Source organism: Guillardia theta, assembly GCF_000315625.1.
Source record: "Guillardia theta CCMP2712 unplaced genomic scaffold GUITHscaffold_93, whole genome shotgun sequence".
NCBI classification, from domain to species: Eukaryota; class Cryptophyceae; order Pyrenomonadales; family Geminigeraceae; genus Guillardia; species Guillardia theta.
The window spans coordinates 57,788-74,878 of record NW_005434581.1 but is presented as its reverse complement, the minus strand read 5'-3'; the positions used below and the strand labels follow the sequence as shown (position 1 = coordinate 74,878).

Below are 17,091 nucleotides of genomic sequence, written 5' to 3'. Positions count from 1 at the left end.
CGACAAGGAGCCGGCGCTGCCCGGGGGTCCGCCTGGGGCAGCGGACGGAGGGAGGCTGGACACATGAACACGGTACCGCTCGAGGTAGTCCTCCTCGCTAGCCTCCGAGTCAGCGGTAGCCAAGCCAGCAGTGCTGGTTCTTTTCGGGCTTGTGTTTTGTGTGTGTTTGTGCAGCTTCTCGCTGTGGACTGTGTACCTGCCGGTTCAGCTTGTCCTATACTATACTCTCAGTGGTAGCCGCCCGTGACGGCGGCGACGCCGCGGCAATGCCCAAGGACCGGCGTGACCCGACCGATGCCGGGGAGGAAGCAGGCGAGCTCGGACCAGCAGCAAGCACCCCAGTGGTGTCGAGCTCTCCGGAGGCACCCGACGTCACAGTGAGGGACGGAGACGCCTCGCCAGCTCCGCGCCGATCGTCGGGGCCAGATGAAGCGGAGGGTACCGTCCGTCGAGATGGCAAGAGGGATGAACGCTCGAGGAGGAGTATGACATAGGATTTACTGGCAGAAGGTAAAAAGTGCCTCAAGCAAAACGCTCGAGGAGGAGTATGACATAGGATTTACTGGCAGAAGGTAAAAAGTGCCTCAAGCAAAACAAAGCAGGAGTAGTCATGGCATATGCAGCGCGATGTTTGCGAATCTTCTCAGACGCTGCAACATGGGAAGTATATAGGATTTACTGGCAGAAGACAAAAAGTGCCTCAAGCAAAACAAAGCAGGAACAAGCTGAACCGGCAGGTACACAGTCCACAGCGAGAAGCTGCACAATCACACACAAAACACAAGCCCGAAAACAACCAGCACTGCTGGCAAGTGAAATGTGTGGTTCTGTACGGTACGTGCGCTTCCCCGGTGGTCCCCCACCCGAGTACTAGACACGCCCATGGTTGCTGGAGGGCGTCGAGGTTGACCTCCCCCCACTTGGTCAGGTCGGCGTGTATAGGATTTACTGGCAGAAGATAAAAAGTGCCTCAAGCAAAATAAAGCAGGAACAAGCTGAACCGGCAGGTACACAGTCCACAGCGAGAAGCTGCACAAACACACACAAAACACAAGCCCGAAAAGAACCAGCACTGCTGGCACCCAGACGCGGCATCACCAGCCCAAGCGAGAAGCCGCGCAGACAAGCAGCCTAAGGGTCAAGCAATCAAGCAACAAGCAGCAGGAGCATGCAGGAGGAATAAAATCCCTTAGACGCGATACCCTGTGTATAGGATTTACTGGCAGAAGGTAAAAAGTGCCTCAAGCAAAACAAAGCAGGAACAAGCTGAACCGGCAGGCACACAGTCCACATACCCGGAGGATATAGGATTTACTGGCAGAAGGTAAAAAGTGCCTCAAGCAAAATAAAGCAGGAACAAGCTGAACCGGCAGGTACACAGTCCACAGCGAGAAGCTGCACAAACACACACAAAACACAAGCCCGAAAAGAACCAGCACTGCTGGCACCCAGACGCGGCAGCGCCAGCCCAAGCGCGAAGCCGCGCAGACAAGCAGCCGAAGGGTCAAGCAATCAAGCAACAAGCAGCAGGAGCATGCAGGAGGAATAAAATCCCTTACACGCGATACCCGGAGGCAGCCGACTGACCACTGTCAGTCGAGACGTCCGCTGCCGCCACAAAGCGGGCGGCCGCGGACGGAGAAAGGGCAGCCGCCGACAAGGAGCCGGCGCTGCCCGGGGGTCCGCCTGGGGCAGCGGACGGAGGGAGGCTGGACACAGGAACACGGTACCGCTCGAGGTAGTCCTCCTCGCTAGCCTCCGAGTCAGCGGTAGCCGAGTCAGTGGTAGCCGCCCGTGACGGCGGCGACGCCGCGGCAATGCCCAAGGCCCGGCGTGACCCGACCGATGCCGGGGAGGAAGCAGGCGAGCTCGGACCAGCAGCACATTGAAGCACCCCAGTGGTGTCGAGCTCTCCGGAGGCACCCGACGTCACAGTGAGGGACGGAGACCGTACGCCTCGCCAGCTCCGCGCCGATCGTCGGGGCCACTCGAAGGGTTTCCCCCATCGGAGTCGGAGACCTCCGGCGAAGACTCCTCGGGCGACTCGACAAAGTCCGAGGAGGAGCTGTCCTCTGGCTCGAGAAGCCAGTGCTTGCGCCCGCAAGGGCGTCATGCGCCTCGCACCAGACAAGAGCGCTTCCAGCGTAAGCTGCATGGTGAGGCGCTGATAGGTGGCGGCGCGTTTGCGAGCCAAGACCTCAGCAGCAGGGCCGTCATCAGGCACGAAGTGCCGACCAAACGCCGCATCCTCAAGAGGCATTGAGCGCTGAGCAATGATGTCCGCCAAATACCAGATGAAGCGGAGGGTGTCAGGATGCAGGGTACCGTCCGTCGAGATGGCAAGAGGGATGAACGCTCGAGGAGGAGTAGTCATGGCATATGCAGCGCGATGTTTGCGAATCTTCTCAGACGCTGCAACATGGAGGGCGTCGAGGTTGACCTCCCCCCACTTGGTCAGGTCGGCAGAGCTACCAATGTAAGGGTGGACCAACGTCACGTCCGCCATCAAGCCCTCGTACTGCTCGGACCCTCGATCGCGGATTCCAGGGATGTGGATATCGCCCTTCATCTTGCGGCCATGAGGATGGGAGGGTACCTGCCGTCGAGAACGAGGATCCCCCACTGTATCGATGACGCTCTGAAGACCAGCTTCGTTCAGCATCGACCGAATCGTACGAGTAAGGTTGTCATGCGCCGTGGGAAGCTTGGAGGATCGGCGTTTGCAGGTCTGGAGATGATGTGCAGCAACGGAGGGATCGAGCTCGCGCTGACATCCATCACATTCCGTCGGACACTGGCAGATCGGCATGCCATGATGGAGATAGCAGTCGAGCATCTGAGCATAGCGGTGCGGGAAGGCCTTGAGGGGGTAGTAGCTCGAGACTCGCATCGCCGAGTGGCTCAGGTCTCGCTCAGGAAAATGAGCGAAGATGGTAGACTGCAAGACCCTATCCTGCGACTTGAGCGAGTGTGTCCTGCGGCTGTGCAAGGTGAGGATATCACGCTGCTGATCGGTCAGCGCAGCGCGAGCATGCACATGGCGAGGGAAGACGCGCATGACAAGAGGAGTCACATTTCGCTGCGCAGGGGGAGGAATGAAGTGCTCATGAGACGAGTCGACGAGGCGTCCTGCGTCATCAGGCACAGCAGCCGGGGCAGGTGGGATCGCCGCGCCATCTGCAGCCGGTGCAGGAGCCTTGACACGACGGTAGAGGATCGCTCCAGCATTATGAACGAAGTCGTGCGCCTCAACGAAGAAGGTCGCCAGAGGATGCTTCTGGGCACGGAGAGATCTCGAGCAGTGAACGTCCAGGCTATGAGGAGAGGGCAGCGTCCGGGACATGGGCTGGTCAGAGTACCAAGCGAGGAAGCGAGCGATAGCCGTATAGTAAACAGCGGGGTGTAGACCCTCAGAGGGCGTGAACTCGTCCCCTCCTCGACTATGCGGAAGCTCCCGCTTGAACCTCGCAAACTCGAGCCTGAGGTCGGGATGCGCGGCGGAGGCAGCCGACTGACCACTGTCAGTCGAGACGTCCGCTGCCGCCACAAAGCGGGCGGCCGCGGACGGAGAAAGGGCAGCCGCCGACAAGGAGCCGGCGCTGCCCGGGGGTCCGCCTGGGGCAGCGGACGGAGGGAGGCTGGACACAGGAACACGGTACCGCTCGAGGTAGTCCTCCTCGCTAGCCTCCGAGTCAGCGGTAGCCGAAACCAACACCGCCCGTGACGGCGGCGACGCCGCGGCAATGCCCAAGGCCCGGCGTGACCCGACCGATGCCGGGGAGGAAGCAGGCGAGCTCGGACCAGCAGCAAGCACCCCAGTGGTGTCGAGCTCTCCGGAGGCACCCGACGTCACAGTGAGGGACGGAGACGCCTCGCCAGCTCCGCGCCGATCGTCGGGGCCACTCGACGTGTGTCCCCCATCGGAGTCGGAGACCTCCGGCGAAGACTCCCCCTCGGGCGACTCGACAAAGTCCGAGGAGGAGCTTGTGTTTTGTGTGTGTTTGTGCAGCTTCTCGCTGTGGACTGTGTGCCTGCCGGTTCAGCTTGTTCCTGCTTTGTTTTGCTTGAGGCACTTTTTACCTTCTGCCAGTAAATCCTATACTACTCCTAGGAGCTGTCCTCTGGCTCGAGAAGTGCTTGCGCCCGCAAGGGCGTCATGCGCCTCGCACCAGACAAGAGCGCCTCCAGCGTCAGCTGCATAGTGAGGCGCTGATAGGTGGCGGCGCGTTTGCGAGCCAGGGCGGCCGCCCGCTTTGTGGCGGCAGCGAGGGAAGACGCGCATGACAAGAGGGGTCACATTTCGCTGCGCAGGGGGAGGAATGAAGTGCTCATGAGACGAGTCGACGAGAGCGCGCAAACCAGGGATGTGTACCACAGATGCCGGGGGGCGTCCTGCGTCATCAGGCACAGCAGCCGGGGCAGGTGGGATGAGTCGCCGCACCATCTGCAGCCGGTACGGTGCAGGAGCCCTCACACGACGGTAGAGGATCGCTCCAGCATTATGAACGAAGTCGTGCCAGTGCGCCTCAACGAAGAAGGTCGCCAGAGGATGCTTCTGGGCACGGAGAGATCTCGAGCAGTGAACGTCCAGGCTATGAGGAGAGGGCAGCGTCCCGGGGACATGGGCTGGTCAGAGTACCAAGCGAGGAAGCGAGCGATAGCCGTATAGTAAACAGCGGGGTGTAGACCCTCAGAGGGCGTGAACTCGTCCCCTCCTCGACTATGCGGAAGCTCCCGCTTGAACCTCGCAAACTCGAGCCTGAGGTCGGGATGCGCGGCGAGGTACTGCGAGGAAGGCCAGCGGTGGTATTTCTCAAGCGCCAGGTGGACAGAGAGGTCAAAGCGACGAATCTGTGATTGGACCCGCGGGAGAAACGGAGAAGACCCCTGGAGGAAGAAGCGCACTGCGGCAGCCTTCTGGAGATGGCTCGCCCTCACCAGCGCCGAGGCTTGAACATGAAGCCATGCTGGACGAGCCCGAGCTTCGAGAGCTCTTCGTTGAGGGTAGAAACCTTCGCTCGGAGCTGACTAGCATGAAATCCATCCGTGCCGATAGGCAGGCCGCCAAGTGTAATCCCGCCAGCACAGTGAGGGACGGAATAATGGATTTACTGGCAGAAGCCTGTAAAAAGTGCCTCAAGCAAAACAAAGCAGGACAGTGAGCGCCTTTTTACCGTACCGCCGTCTTATAGTAAAACTCTGGGCCAGTGGCCCTGCACTGAAGACCCTAACCTGCGACTTGACGCGGCCTAGTACCGTCCTGAGGCCGCCCGGCTTTGCAACTTTGAAGGTGAGGATATCACGCTGCTGATCGGTCACTTGAAGCGCAGCACGAGGATGGACATGGCGAGGAAACTGACTCGGGCGGTCGGGGGGTCCGAGCCTTACTAGGCTCCGGGGCCCTGAGCGCCGCCGGGTTCAACCTGACCGCCACTGCCGCCAGCCTAGCTGCCAGTCACAGTGACTGCCGGGGCCTCGGCTGACTCAGCAGTGATCCGACAGTGCGGTAATCGTGTTGAGTTGCAAACGGTCGACGGCTTCCGTACAAGTATGTCTGTTTGTTTGCATGAGAGCCTCGGTCAATATAAGAGTAAAGTAGGAACAACACGCCACCGGGCTGGGGGCCCGGCCCCGGGGCCGCCGCCGGCCGCCCAGCCTGCCAGTGACTGAGGGCCTACTATGATGATGCTGGCGCGGGCTCGGACCACAGCCAGTGAGACAAGATGGAGGGGATGAGGGCTCAGTCACGGAAATAGCGACATAGCGAACACACGATGGAGCGACATGAAGTAGTTGTGGTGGCACGAAGGGGAAGAGGACCCTCGTCCTCCTCGTCCTCGTCCTCCTCGTCCTCCTCCTCTCGCTTCCTCCTGCCCTCTGCTGCCTCTGCAGTTTTACTCTGCCTCCTAGCTGCAATTCTTTTTGTTTCAAACGAATCGTCATCGAGCAGGACGCATTCACTTGGGACCTCAGCTTTGCTTCAGAGGAACCCTATCATTTCAGCGATAGTGGAGCATGAGGGAAGAAAAGTTGCGCCGTCAGTGAAGAAGGAGAAAGCCATGTCTTCCATGATGTCCTTGCGCCGACAAATGTCAGTCACTGCGCGCCTTCTCATGTCTTGCACTTCCCCACGGATAGCTGACGGTCACGGCTCCTTGCAGGTTCGAAGATCATCCATGGGACCTCGCGAACCCCGAGGGAATGCCAACGATGGACGGCAAGCTGATCTCAGCAGCTCAGATGTTCGACGAGGCTGGCAGCCCTCCTGTCCTCTCAAAGAAAGCCATCTCTCAAGGGAGCAAGCCAGCAAGCCATCACGCCAAGAGGGACGAGAGTGAGAAGACTTGTTGTTGTCCCTCTCCCTCGTCCTTCATTCTCTCTCGCTGATTCTTGTCTTGCTCGTCATCTTTCAGGTCATTCTGCTGAGATCAACGCTGTCCTCGCCTCCGTCTTCCAGCAGCAAAGCAACGTGCGTCCCATGCAGGTCCTTCCCTGCCGCTCCTGCCCGCGCCCTCCTCCCTCTCTTTCTAAGGGGCATGTTGCAGGCACGTCCTGCAAGTGCGATCAGGGAGCCTGAGGAATCAGAGGAGGTGAGGAGGAGCTGGGGGTTAGAGCATGTGCCCAGTGAGCATGGGCGGCAGTCCTCGAGGGGATTGGCAGCGCAGGGGATGGCTGGACAGGCACGGGCAAAACAAGCGGGAGGAGAGCAGGCACGGGCAACACAAGCAGGAGGAGAGCAGGGCTTCGTCACGGGCTCGCTGCTTCGGGTCACTCCATCTGAATTTCACCGAGAGATGAGAAGGTGACAACAGTGAGGCAGTCGTAGGTGTATGCCTAGGTTGCGGAGGTGTATGCCTAGGTTGCGGAGGTGTATGCCTAGGTTGCGGAGGTGTATGCCTAGGTTGCGGAGGTGTATGCCTAGGTTGCGGAGGTGTATGCCTAGGTTGCGGAGGTGTATGCCTAGGTTGCGGAGGTGTATGCCTAGGTTGCGGAGGTGTATGCCTAGGTTGCGGAGGTGTATGCCTAGGTTGCGGAGGTGTATGCCTAGGTTGCGGAGGTGTATGCCTAGGTTGCGGAGGTGTATGCCTAGGTTGCGGAGATGTCTGCGTAGGTTGCGGAGGTGGGTGGAGGAGGCGGCGCGGGGCTTGGGAGGAAGAGATTCTATCAATCTAACTGGAGCAGGTACATGCCTTCAGCCAACGGAAAGCTCGTGAGCGCGTTTCAGTGGTTCGAGAGTGCAGGACGTGAGTCTTGGTGAGATGATCGCAGGGAATTGACGCTGCTGCAGGATCTCCTCCCCCTCCTCCTCCAGCAAGACGAGCTTGAGAGCACGTGAAATCATCTACATAACTTATCTTGTTGTTACATGCAAGGACAATTGACTCCAACCTCTGATATCCTCTCATCTCACTCCTCCTCCTCATCTCGCTCCTCCTCCCTCCCCTCTCGCTTCTCTTCTCGCTCCTCGCTCTCTCGCCCTTCACAGAGGCTCATCGTCTATCCGCACTGACTGAACTTCTCGGAGGAAGTGAACCACCTCCCAGCGCTCTGCGGAGCTCGCGCATGTTCCTTTCATCTCCTCGTCCATCAGTTTGTTCGTGCGAGCCGCGTGCTCTGCGTTGTCTAGCGGCGAGTTGCCGTCTTCGTCCTTGAGGAACACGTCTCCGCCTGTCTCTACAAGAAGGCGAACGGGACCGAGCCTGCCTCACATTCAGGTGCCGACGGGAGAGGAGCGAAGGAGAGCAGGTCGTCACCTCCCCGCAAGAGCTGCGAAGTGAAGGGACGAGGAGCCGACGAGATCAACGACGTTGACGCAGCTGCCGAAAGTTCGCAAGAGCATCTCAATGCTCCTCTCTTGCCCTGCAAAGGCGGCGAAGCGAAGCGGTGTAGCCCCCCACCTGCTCCAGCTTCAGCTTCGCCTCCTCGAACGATGCTAACGGTTGGTGGAGGAGGGGTTCGCTCCTGTGATCATCGTCACGACAAGGCGATCGACATGAGTTTGGTCACCTGCTGTCACGAGCACTGACATCACTTCCGTGTGCCCGTGAAGAGAAGCGTAGTGAAGAGCAGTCGCCTCCTGCAGCCGAGGGTTCCTGCTGTTTGGATCGTGTCCTTGAGAGCTGCGGCGAATCGTCAGCAACTCTCTCCCTCTCGTCCTCTCCTCCTCCCACATCAACTCTCGAACCCTTGTGACGTTTCCTGCTCGCGCCGCCCGCCAAAGCCGAGAAATCTCTCGCCGCCGATGCTTTACTCCTTCTGCTGCATTCTCCTCCCTTTCCCCCAAGCGCGCTCTCGACTTCGACAGCGAAGACTTCCAGGGCTTCTGGACCTCACAGAGGACAGCACGAGTAGCGTTTTCTCATCCTCAACGGCTGGGTCGGAGTCCTCATAATCTTGTGGAAATTTCAGGCGAGCAAGAGAGAGGGAGAGGGAGAGGGAGAGGGAGGGAGGGAGAGAGAGAGAGAGAGAGAGAGAGAGAGAGAGAGAGAGAGAGAGGAGATTCACCGTCTGATCCAGTTTGAGTTCCTCTGGTGGCACGCTGAGTCGAGTTGGCAGCCCGGGAAGAAAGTCATGACGGATCTTGACCACGCTTCCGTACTTGCCGTCAGCAGTGATGACGTCATCTCCCACCTTAAATTGCTTCCCTCTACTGTCTGATTCACCTCCCCTTTCTCTTTCTCCCTGGCACGGTTAGGAGCTTTCAGCACTCTACGGCATATGGGAGTGAACATGCTCTGCTCGGTCCTCAGCTTCTTCCTCGTCGCTCTCGCTCATTCCGGCGTCTCGCTCAAGTCGCTCAAGCGCTTCCGTGTATGTCTCAATCAGATCGCGAGCTTCTGGTAAGCGACTGCCTGCCCGCAAGCGATGAGTCTTGAGGGTAGGCAGGTGGAGGAAGCAAACGTGCAGCAGCTCCATAGCTCTGCTGTGTGGCTTTGATGCGAAATGCCCGAGCACCTGAGCAGCTGTGCCGAGCGATGGGCGTCACAGGAGCACATCACACCTTGCTCGGGTCCTCGATAGTTGGCAGGTCTGGAGGTGGAGGGGCAGGAGCAGTGAAGTTGACGCAGTTGACCAACTTGTCCACCTCCAACTCATCGCTAGGAGGTAACGACTCTGACACGGGTTCGAGAATCCGAAAGGACTCTGCTTCCTCTTCCGCTGAGTTGATCGCATCCTTCATGTTGGTCTCTCCGGCCCCAGGGCTCGTCGGCATATTCTCATCCGTCATCGCCGATGGCTTCACCTCAGACTCCTTGTCGCTTGACGACTTGACACTGCTCTCCTCGCTGCGACAGCATGCGGAAGATCCTCATGCCCTCTGGCTCTCCTGATGACGCGGCTTTTGCTTCTCGTCGCAACAATTTGTCGCAGAAACTTGGGCAAGCGGATCAAGGAGACCATGGAGCGAGGAGAAGATCTCGAACCCTTCGCAGCCACTCGCACCCAACCTGTTGAAGGCTCCGTCGCACGACATCTTCACTTCTACACCAAGCTCAGATCAGTATGGTATTTTTCCCGCACAAAGTGTTCCACCTGAGAAAACACACGTCTCTGTCGGCCAGAAACAAGAAGAGAAAGGCGATCAAGGACCACATCCCCCCTCTCCAGAAGGAAATGGCGCGGGAAGCAATCAGAATGGAATGAGCGATGCCAATGAACATGGTGCAAGTAAGTTTGTGGAGTGGTTTGATACAAGCTTGCTTCATCGGAAGGAGCCGACAATAAGAATCGAATGCAACCATCAGACGACAGTGATGACGACACGTGTATCTCATTCAGACGACAGTGATGACGACACGTGTATCTCATTCAATACACAGAGCCTGATGACGACACGTGTATCTCATTCAATACACAGAGCCCACAGTCTCAAGGTAGGGTCGTCTAAGAGTTCAGTGCCACAGGTTCTCTTGCCGTATTTATTGACTTTGTGACGTAGATTCATCACAACCATCTCAACTCAGTCCAGACATGACGGGCGTCAAGTATCCCAAGCACATGGCAGGTTCAAATGTTTCTTATCTGGGATTGGATCTCAAGGGTTCCAGGTCTATAGTCGGATCCAACCGTGTCCTCAGTTCCCGTCCTTCCCTCACTTGTTGCTTCCATTGCTTCCATACCCTTCTTGGCTTCTTTTGTTCATTTTCACTTGCGGGGAGATGTGTCGAAGAATATTCTCCCCAACAAGTTGTCAGCACGAAGAAGTTTCATGTGTAAAGTTTCATTTCAGCTTGCGAACTCTCTTCTCATACGCCTCTATGCTGGTCAAGTCACCCTTGGCTCCACTCATGGCTTCTTTGAAACGCGTTAAGATTTCTTTCAGCTTCTCACTCGTCCACCTCTCCTTCGCAATGCCGTTGAGCAAGATGAAAAGTCCGCTGTCGAAGCTGCTCGGCCTGTATCGTTCTGACGGCCTCCGCTGGTGCTGCGCACCGTCACAGAAACCATGCTCACTGGCTCTTGTGATGCAGACGTGTCCGCAAGACCAGGCAGAGGACGTGAGAAGCTTCCAGAAGGGAAGCTCCTTCCATGCCGGCACGACGACGACGAACAGCATCTCCCCCTGCGATGCCTCCAGGAGCCTCTCGATCTTCTTCACCATCGCCTCCATCAGCTCCGGCACGAAGGGAGGGTTTGCCTGCATCTTAGGATCAGAATCATAGCTCGGGGCTCGTGGGGCGAACCTCGAACTTGCCGTCCGCAGGGCAGAAAGCAGGCGAGAAGAAAGAGCCGAGGCTGCCGAAAGGTGTATCCGTATCCTCGAAAGCAGAGCAGAACTTGTCGTATCTGCAGTTCAAGGGAGAAGCGAAGCATTCAAAGCTACACTCCAGCTGCTGGTAGAGGACATCGAAGCTCTCTCCTCCCAGCGCTGCCTGGAACCCATGCCCTCCCAGGGCTTCGTATCTCAGCAGCAGCACCATGATGCTTGTGTGTAGTTGCGCCAGCTGTTCCTGCGTCAAGCTGCGCTTGCTTAGGCCCCTGGCCCTGCAGTAGAGGGTCTTGAGCTTCTCGTAGTGAGCTCGTCCGATGCGCATGTATGGCTTCGCGTCTGGCTCTCTCCAGTGAAAGTCAACGATCCCTCCTTGGAAGACAGCGTGGGTCACGTCAGCCTCGCTCTCTTCCTCTTGTTGCTCCTCCCCCGCGAGTTTCTCTGCTTCAGCGCTAATAGCGCTTGCGATCCTCTCGGCATCATGCTCCTGCATGCCGCCCCTGACAAGGTCTTTGATGAGCCCTTGGTCCGATCCTCGCATGCAGGGCAAGAGCGGCTCTGCCATCACTTGGTTGGCGGCAAGTTTAAGCTGCTCATCTAGCTTGCTTCGGCACTGCCATCGCTCGAACGCGAGCAGGGGGACAGCAACTCCAAGCTTGCTGCACGCTTTGTGCAGCTTCGACCTGAGCTTCTTCATCTTCTGGAACCTCCTGAGCTCTGACGCCGCGCTCGGCCCCGGCTGACATGCTGCTCTCTTCTTGACGTCAGCAGGCATGCGAGGAGTTCGAGCAGAGACGGTTGAGGCCCATATGGCGTCGTCCGGTCCTCGCTTGCGCTTCTTGTTCCGATCATCTCCCATGTTTCTTACGCAGCGATGGTACAAGGAGCGAAGAGGACGAGTAGCGAGAAGGAGAGAGCGGGGGGTGGTAACTGAGTAGGAGTCAAAAGAGGAGAGGGAGGAAGAGAGGGAGGAAGAGGGGGAGGAAGAGAGGGAGGAGGAGACGGAGGAAGAGAGGGAGGAGGAGACGGAGGAGGAGGGGGAGGAGGAGGGGGAGGAGGAGAGATGGGGGAGGGGAGTGAAGTCATTTCTGTCTTTTTCTGTTCATAACTGTTTCTGATGAGGCGGGCCAACCGTTTGGATAAAACTAGAAAAATGCTCCCTTGAGGGCATCAAGAGAGAGAGAGGAGAGGAGAGGAGAGGAGAGGAGAGAGGAGAGGAGAGGAGAGGAGAGGAGAGGAGAGAGGAGAGGAGAGGAGAGGAGAGGAGAGAGGAGAGGAGAGGAGAGGAGAGGAGAGGAGAGAGGAGAGGAGAGGAGAGGAGTAGAAGATGGTGTATTCGTTTTATCGATCAATCACCTGCGCACAAGCGAACAAGTTCATCCAGGCAGGAGGTTGCTCTACTTGAGACCATGAGGAAGAGTGACGTCGTCGTCCTTGTCACGCCCTTCTTCGCCTTGCTGATCATCTCGACATGCAATGGTGGTAAACTTGCAGCGGAGGAGAAGACTGCATCCCTGCCTGTCCCTGTCTCGGAGGTGCGGGAGCTCTGCAAGCTTGACGTCGAAGACTTGCTGGTGGACCTCGATCCCTCCTGCCAGCGCAGGAGTACATGCGCAACCTGCCATGTTCCCGCAAGCTTCTGCCTGGGAGTGGCGCCGATATGGCTGCGACTGGGTAGAGGAGGTGTTGGTGTGAAAGGAGGTGACGAGGGGATGGCAGAGAGGACGCAAGAGGCAATGAGCGGCGTTGCGAAGAAGCTGCTCGCGTGCTCTGCTGTGAGCCCTCCTGCTGATGTCGCCATGTGAAGCGATTGCAGGTGAAGCGATTGCAGGTGATGGAGACCTGGGGGGAGGGAGGAAGCGGCTGGAACCGAAGTCACCATGGAGAGCGCGAGCTCGAAGTAGACGGGGCCATGCTCTTGGTAAGTGAAGCAGCCGGTCAACGATAGTGAGATGGTGCAGGCACACTTGTCGTTTTCTCGCTGTGCTGTGTTTGGTCTGCCGCCAAGCATCTTTTCTCCTGGCCTGCTGAAGCTTTCCTTCCTCCCAGTCAGGCTCCTCATCCTGTGTGTTCCCGTCTCAGGTTCGGCAGGTGCATGCAGTCGAGCAGGGGTGGCTTGACTTGGTGGTGGCGTACCGGCGTCGCCTCGTTCACGTTGAGATCCTGCCGACGGGATGGTGCGACGAGGTGAAACTCAAGGTGCACAACGTGAAGCTGAGGAGAGTGAAGGTGACCACCATCGTTCTTGACGCCTCTGACTGCCTCTGCAGCTTAAGCTGCCTCAAGCTAGTTTCTTCGAGTATCATTCCTGGAATGAGCAGAGGTGATGCGGCGATTGATGTGCTCGCCTGACCTCAGCGGCTTCTTCAGGCTGCTGCTGACTGTTGAGACTTGCCGGCTCGTCTTGTCGCCTGCTCAGGTCAGACAACTACTGGTAGTGTTGGTGGTGCTCACAAATCCGCAGAGCAGGGAGATCGGCGTGAAGACGAGATGCTTGAACGACAAGGGGCTGGTAGGCGTGAGAGGAAGAGAGCAGAGGATTGATCTTGACGTCAGGATCCGCTAGACAACCTGCACCTGACGCCGTTTCGGGTAACAGCACAGGAGACGTGAAGTATGCCTGACGAGTCTCCTGCTCAGCTCGACGTCGATGAGACGCTGAGAGCAGACGAGAGCAAGTTCAAGTCGTTTCTGCTCAACTCGACAGCATTGATCGCTCACATGACAGGAGACGACGAGGTGACAGGACGCGTCGACTCTCTCGTGTCACTCGTGTCGCAGGTCAAACATCTTCCTGCTCCAGCTGCTGACTGGTGGAACTTCTTCGCCAAGTCTGCTTCCTCGTATCCTGAGCTCGTGGACTGCTTGAGGTCTGTACCGTCTGCTGCTCGTGATGGCGCTGAGAGCGGCTGATGGCAGTGACCTCTCGCTCCCTGCCTGCTCCACGCACAGCAGCCTCTTGGCTTCAATTCCTCCGTAACTCCCTCGTTGCCTTCCTCTTCCTCTTCTCACCGGCTCTCAGCGTCGATGACGTGCGGACGAGCCGCCGAGTGTCGCCGCTCATGCAGGTCACGTGACCTTGTGGGACGAGGTCAAGGAGGCTGCTGACGTCGGTGCCTTTCAGGCGGCACAGGAGTGTGAGCTACGAGAGATGAAGTGAGAGCTGCTCCTCTCAGCCTCTTTCCTCACCTGCTCTCAGATCGCTTCTCGAGATCTTCGGCGCGAGTCTGCTGGTCTCCTCCCGGTCCTCTTCCCCATCCGCTTGACTTGCTGCCTCAGACGCGAGACGCTGACGGCAAGTCTGCTCTCCATCATGCCGTTGGCTCCAACTGCTTCGGTGTGAGAAATAAGAGGAGGAGGAGGAACATGGTGATGACGATGACGAGCAGGGGGTGTTGTGCTCTTGATAGAGAGTGGAAGCAAAGTTGATGAACAAGACAGGTCTCCTCCTCCTCCTCGTCCTCCTCTCTCTCGACGTCTTCTGACTTGAATAGTCTCGGATACACTCCTCTGATGCTCGCGATCCGATCGGTGAGGAGGGTCGTGGTGACTTGCCTTGACTCGCATGCTCAGCGCGTCCTCGACCTCGAGATCGTCCGGCTCCTCCTCTCCGCCGGCTCCTCTCCCTTCCTCGTCGACCAGAGCGACCAGACGGTGCGAAGAGATCGGAGCAGCTGAGGAGAGAGGGCGGAGGGGGGGGGTAGAGGAGAGGGATTAGGAGGGGTAGAGGAGAGGAAACAGGAGGGGTAGAAGTGAGATCGGAGGAGAGGAAGGAGGAGGGGTGGGTTGCTAGGACTCACATGCTTGACTCAGGCTCTCTGGTGGTCATCATGGCGCGGAAATGCGACGACGGTGAGATAAGCGAGAAGAGGAAGACGCAGGCGATGCTGCTGCTGCTGCTGCTGCTGCTGCTGCTGCTGCTGCTGCTGCTGCTGCTGCTGCTGCTGCTGCTGCTGCTGCTGCTGCTGCTGCTGCTGCTGCTGCTGCTGCTGCTGCTGCTGCTGCTGCTGCTGCTGCTGCTGCTGCTGCTGCTGCTGCTGCTGCTGCTGCTGCTGCTGCTGCTGCTGCTGCTGCTGCTGCTGCTGCTGCTGCTGCTGCTGCTGCTGCTGCTGCTGATGATGATGATGATGATGATGATGAATCTTGGGAGACGGCTGTTGCGATCACCCAACATCAGTCGAGACTTCTTCTCGTCTTCTCTTCTCATCAATTTCCTCTCGTCAGGTCCGCCTCCTCCTCTCGCTGTGGTGTCCAAGGAAAGATTGCCTCCTCCTCCTCTCAGCCAAGAATCGCTATGGTCGCACACCCCTGGCTCAGGTTGACTCGTTCCTGCCCCTTCTCGACTCTCCTGCCATCCTCCTCCTCCTCCCCCCCCCACCTCCTCTCATGCTGTTCTTTCCTCGCTTTGACTCTCTTCTCCTCGCGGTGTTTCCTGGGGCTGCAGGGTTCTGCCATGGGCCACAGGGAGGTGGTGGAGGTGCTGCGGGAGTACGGGGCAGAGGAGGAGGTAGCGGAAGCAGAAGTGAGAGGAGGAGGCGAGCCACCGGTCTCGGTCAAGCAAAAAGCGAGCAGAGGCAAGGAGAAACGAATCGAGGCGGAGAAGGTAGCTGAAGAGGAGGAAGAGGAGGAGGAAGAGGAGGAGGAGGAGGAGGAGGAGGTTCTTGAAGGTCTAGAGCCGGGGAGTAGAGGATGAGGGTAGTTGTTCATTGCGATGGTGAAGGTAAATGTCTATGTAGCGTCCTCTATGCCGCTTGTGCATCTCCTCCTCGCTCCTCGCCTTCCCCCACCTTCACGCTCCTGTTCTTGTCTTGCACGAATCGAACGACTGAAACCCACGTGAGCGATCAGTGAGGCCGGGAAGAGGAGGGAGGGGGACCAAAAGATGATGCCAGGGGAGGAGGTTGGTGGGGGGAGGGGGAGAGAGGAGGGGTGAAGTCACCGGCGTCCACGAACAGCTCCGGAAGCTCTTCCATGGGGCAGTGGCCGCAGTCCTCGACCACCTCCAGCTGCCCTCCGGTCAACCTGACAGACTGTCACCCCCAGCTGGACAGGAGCTGAGCGACCTCGACAGACTCTGGCTGTTAGCGCAGCTGAGAATTCGGTCTTCCCTTCCATGTAGCAGGAGGATGCGTGCAGAAGCACCTGACAACACTCACCTCCCTCCCTCCCTTCCTCCCTCCCTCCTCCCCAGTCCCCTAGCAGACCCTCCTCATCTCGCTCGTTCCCCCGCCTCTTCGCCTTTTGCCTCTCACTTGCAAGCTTCTCTTCGACGGTCTTCCCGCCTGCCTCCTCCCATCTCGATCGCACCATCTCTATCAAGCTCCTGCTACACGTCACTCGCTCCCCTCCTCCTCCTCCTCCTCCTCCTCTCCCCACCTTCCATCCGTCAGGCGATACCGGGAGAAGCGGATTAGACCTCCCGACCATCCTCTGCTCCTTGTCATTCACCCTCCAGCTGAATTTCAGCTGCGGTGTTACCTCACCCAACTTCCTCGCTGATATCCCTTGATCATCTCCTCCGTCAGCCTCTTCCTGCTCCCTCTGTCACTCCCTGCCTCCAACCTACCTCCTCGTCCTCCTCCTCGTCCTCTCACTGTCTTTGCCCCTTGCCTTCTCTCTTCCTTCTTCCTCTCTCCCTCTCTCTCCACCTGTCGTAGTAGGCGAGCGCAAGTCCCTTCCTCCAGAAGTCTTTGCTGCCCAGAAGATGTCAAACAGAGACGCTGTTTGGAAATCTCGCAAAAGAAGAGAGGAGGAGGAGGAGCCGGAGGAGGGGGAGGGGGAGGGGGAGGGGGAGGGGCTGTGACGGTACCTATAGACGAGTCGTCGAAGAAAAAGCGACAAGACGGGAGACAAGAAGCGCAAGAGCAGCTGAAGGGAAGGTGAGGGGAAGGAGAGGGGAAGGAGAGAACCTGAGTGAGATACGCCGCCAAGGAGGAAGTCACCACCCGAACCACCTTGACTACAAGCTGAGGCAATCGCAGGAGGCGAGCCGGACCTCCTCTTCCTGCTGCTGGTGCTGGTGCTGGTGCTGGTGCCGGTGCTGGTGCTGGTGCTCCTCCTCCTCTTCCCTCGGCTGCTGCAGGAGCTTTCTCATGCGCTACTATGGCTGGAGCCACGAGGACGAGGCTGTCGACGAGCGTCGGGTGAGCGAGGAGGAAGTTGGCGGCCACCAGACCCCCGAGCGAGTGCCCGACGAGAACCACAGGGAGGTTGCGAGCTGCGAAGCCCTGGAGCTGGAGGAGCTGGAGGAGGAGAGGCGAAGGGTCGTAGGTGGCAAGTGCTGGTCCTCTCCGTGTGAGACCGAAGCCTGGCATGTCGAAAGCGATGACATGCGCCTCAAGGACAAAGTCAGAGGAGAGGAGAGGAGAGGAGAGGAGAGG

At 58.3% G+C, this 17,091-nt stretch overlaps 4 protein-coding genes across 4 annotated transcripts; 1 reads left to right on the top strand and 3 right to left on the bottom strand.

The window, feature by feature from the left end:
• Positions 1–1,555: 1,555 nt before the first annotated feature.
• GUITHDRAFT_116223 (hypothetical protein) lies at positions 1,556–5,035 on the bottom strand (the record flags this gene model as incomplete). Its single annotated transcript, XM_005824505.1, has 4 exons — positions 1,556–4,031; positions 4,298–4,392; positions 4,442–4,626; positions 4,939–5,035. The coding sequence occupies 4 exons, from the start codon at positions 5,033–5,035 to the stop codon at positions 1,556–1,558; spliced, it is 2,853 nt and encodes a 950-aa protein (XP_005824562.1).
• Positions 5,036–6,059: 1,024 nt separating this feature from the next.
• GUITHDRAFT_116222 (hypothetical protein) lies at positions 6,060–7,336 on the top strand (the record flags this gene model as incomplete). The annotated part of the gene is made up of 8 exons (XM_005824504.1): positions 6,060–6,091; positions 6,162–6,334; positions 6,414–6,484; positions 6,546–6,590; positions 6,642–6,802; positions 6,860–6,922; positions 7,183–7,227; positions 7,270–7,336. 8 exons carry the CDS (start codon positions 6,060–6,062, stop codon positions 7,334–7,336), a joined length of 657 nt encoding a protein of 218 aa, XP_005824561.1.
• Positions 7,337–7,480: 144 nt separating this feature from the next.
• On the bottom strand, positions 7,481–9,229 carry GUITHDRAFT_144864 (hypothetical protein; the record flags this gene model as incomplete). Its single annotated transcript, XM_005824503.1, has 7 exons — positions 7,481–7,700; positions 7,755–7,860; positions 8,008–8,120; positions 8,335–8,393; positions 8,506–8,682; positions 8,731–8,955; positions 9,002–9,229. The coding sequence occupies 7 exons, from the start codon at positions 9,227–9,229 to the stop codon at positions 7,481–7,483; spliced, it is 1,128 nt and encodes a 375-aa protein (XP_005824560.1).
• Positions 9,230–10,209: 980 nt separating this feature from the next.
• On the bottom strand, positions 10,210–17,045 carry GUITHDRAFT_154917 (hypothetical protein; the record flags this gene model as incomplete). Its single annotated transcript, XM_005824502.1, has 3 exons — positions 10,210–10,629; positions 16,612–16,730; positions 16,755–17,045. A coding segment is annotated over one exon (285 nt), but the record flags the coding sequence as incomplete, so codon positions are not given.
• Positions 17,046–17,091: the final 46 nt, after the last annotated feature.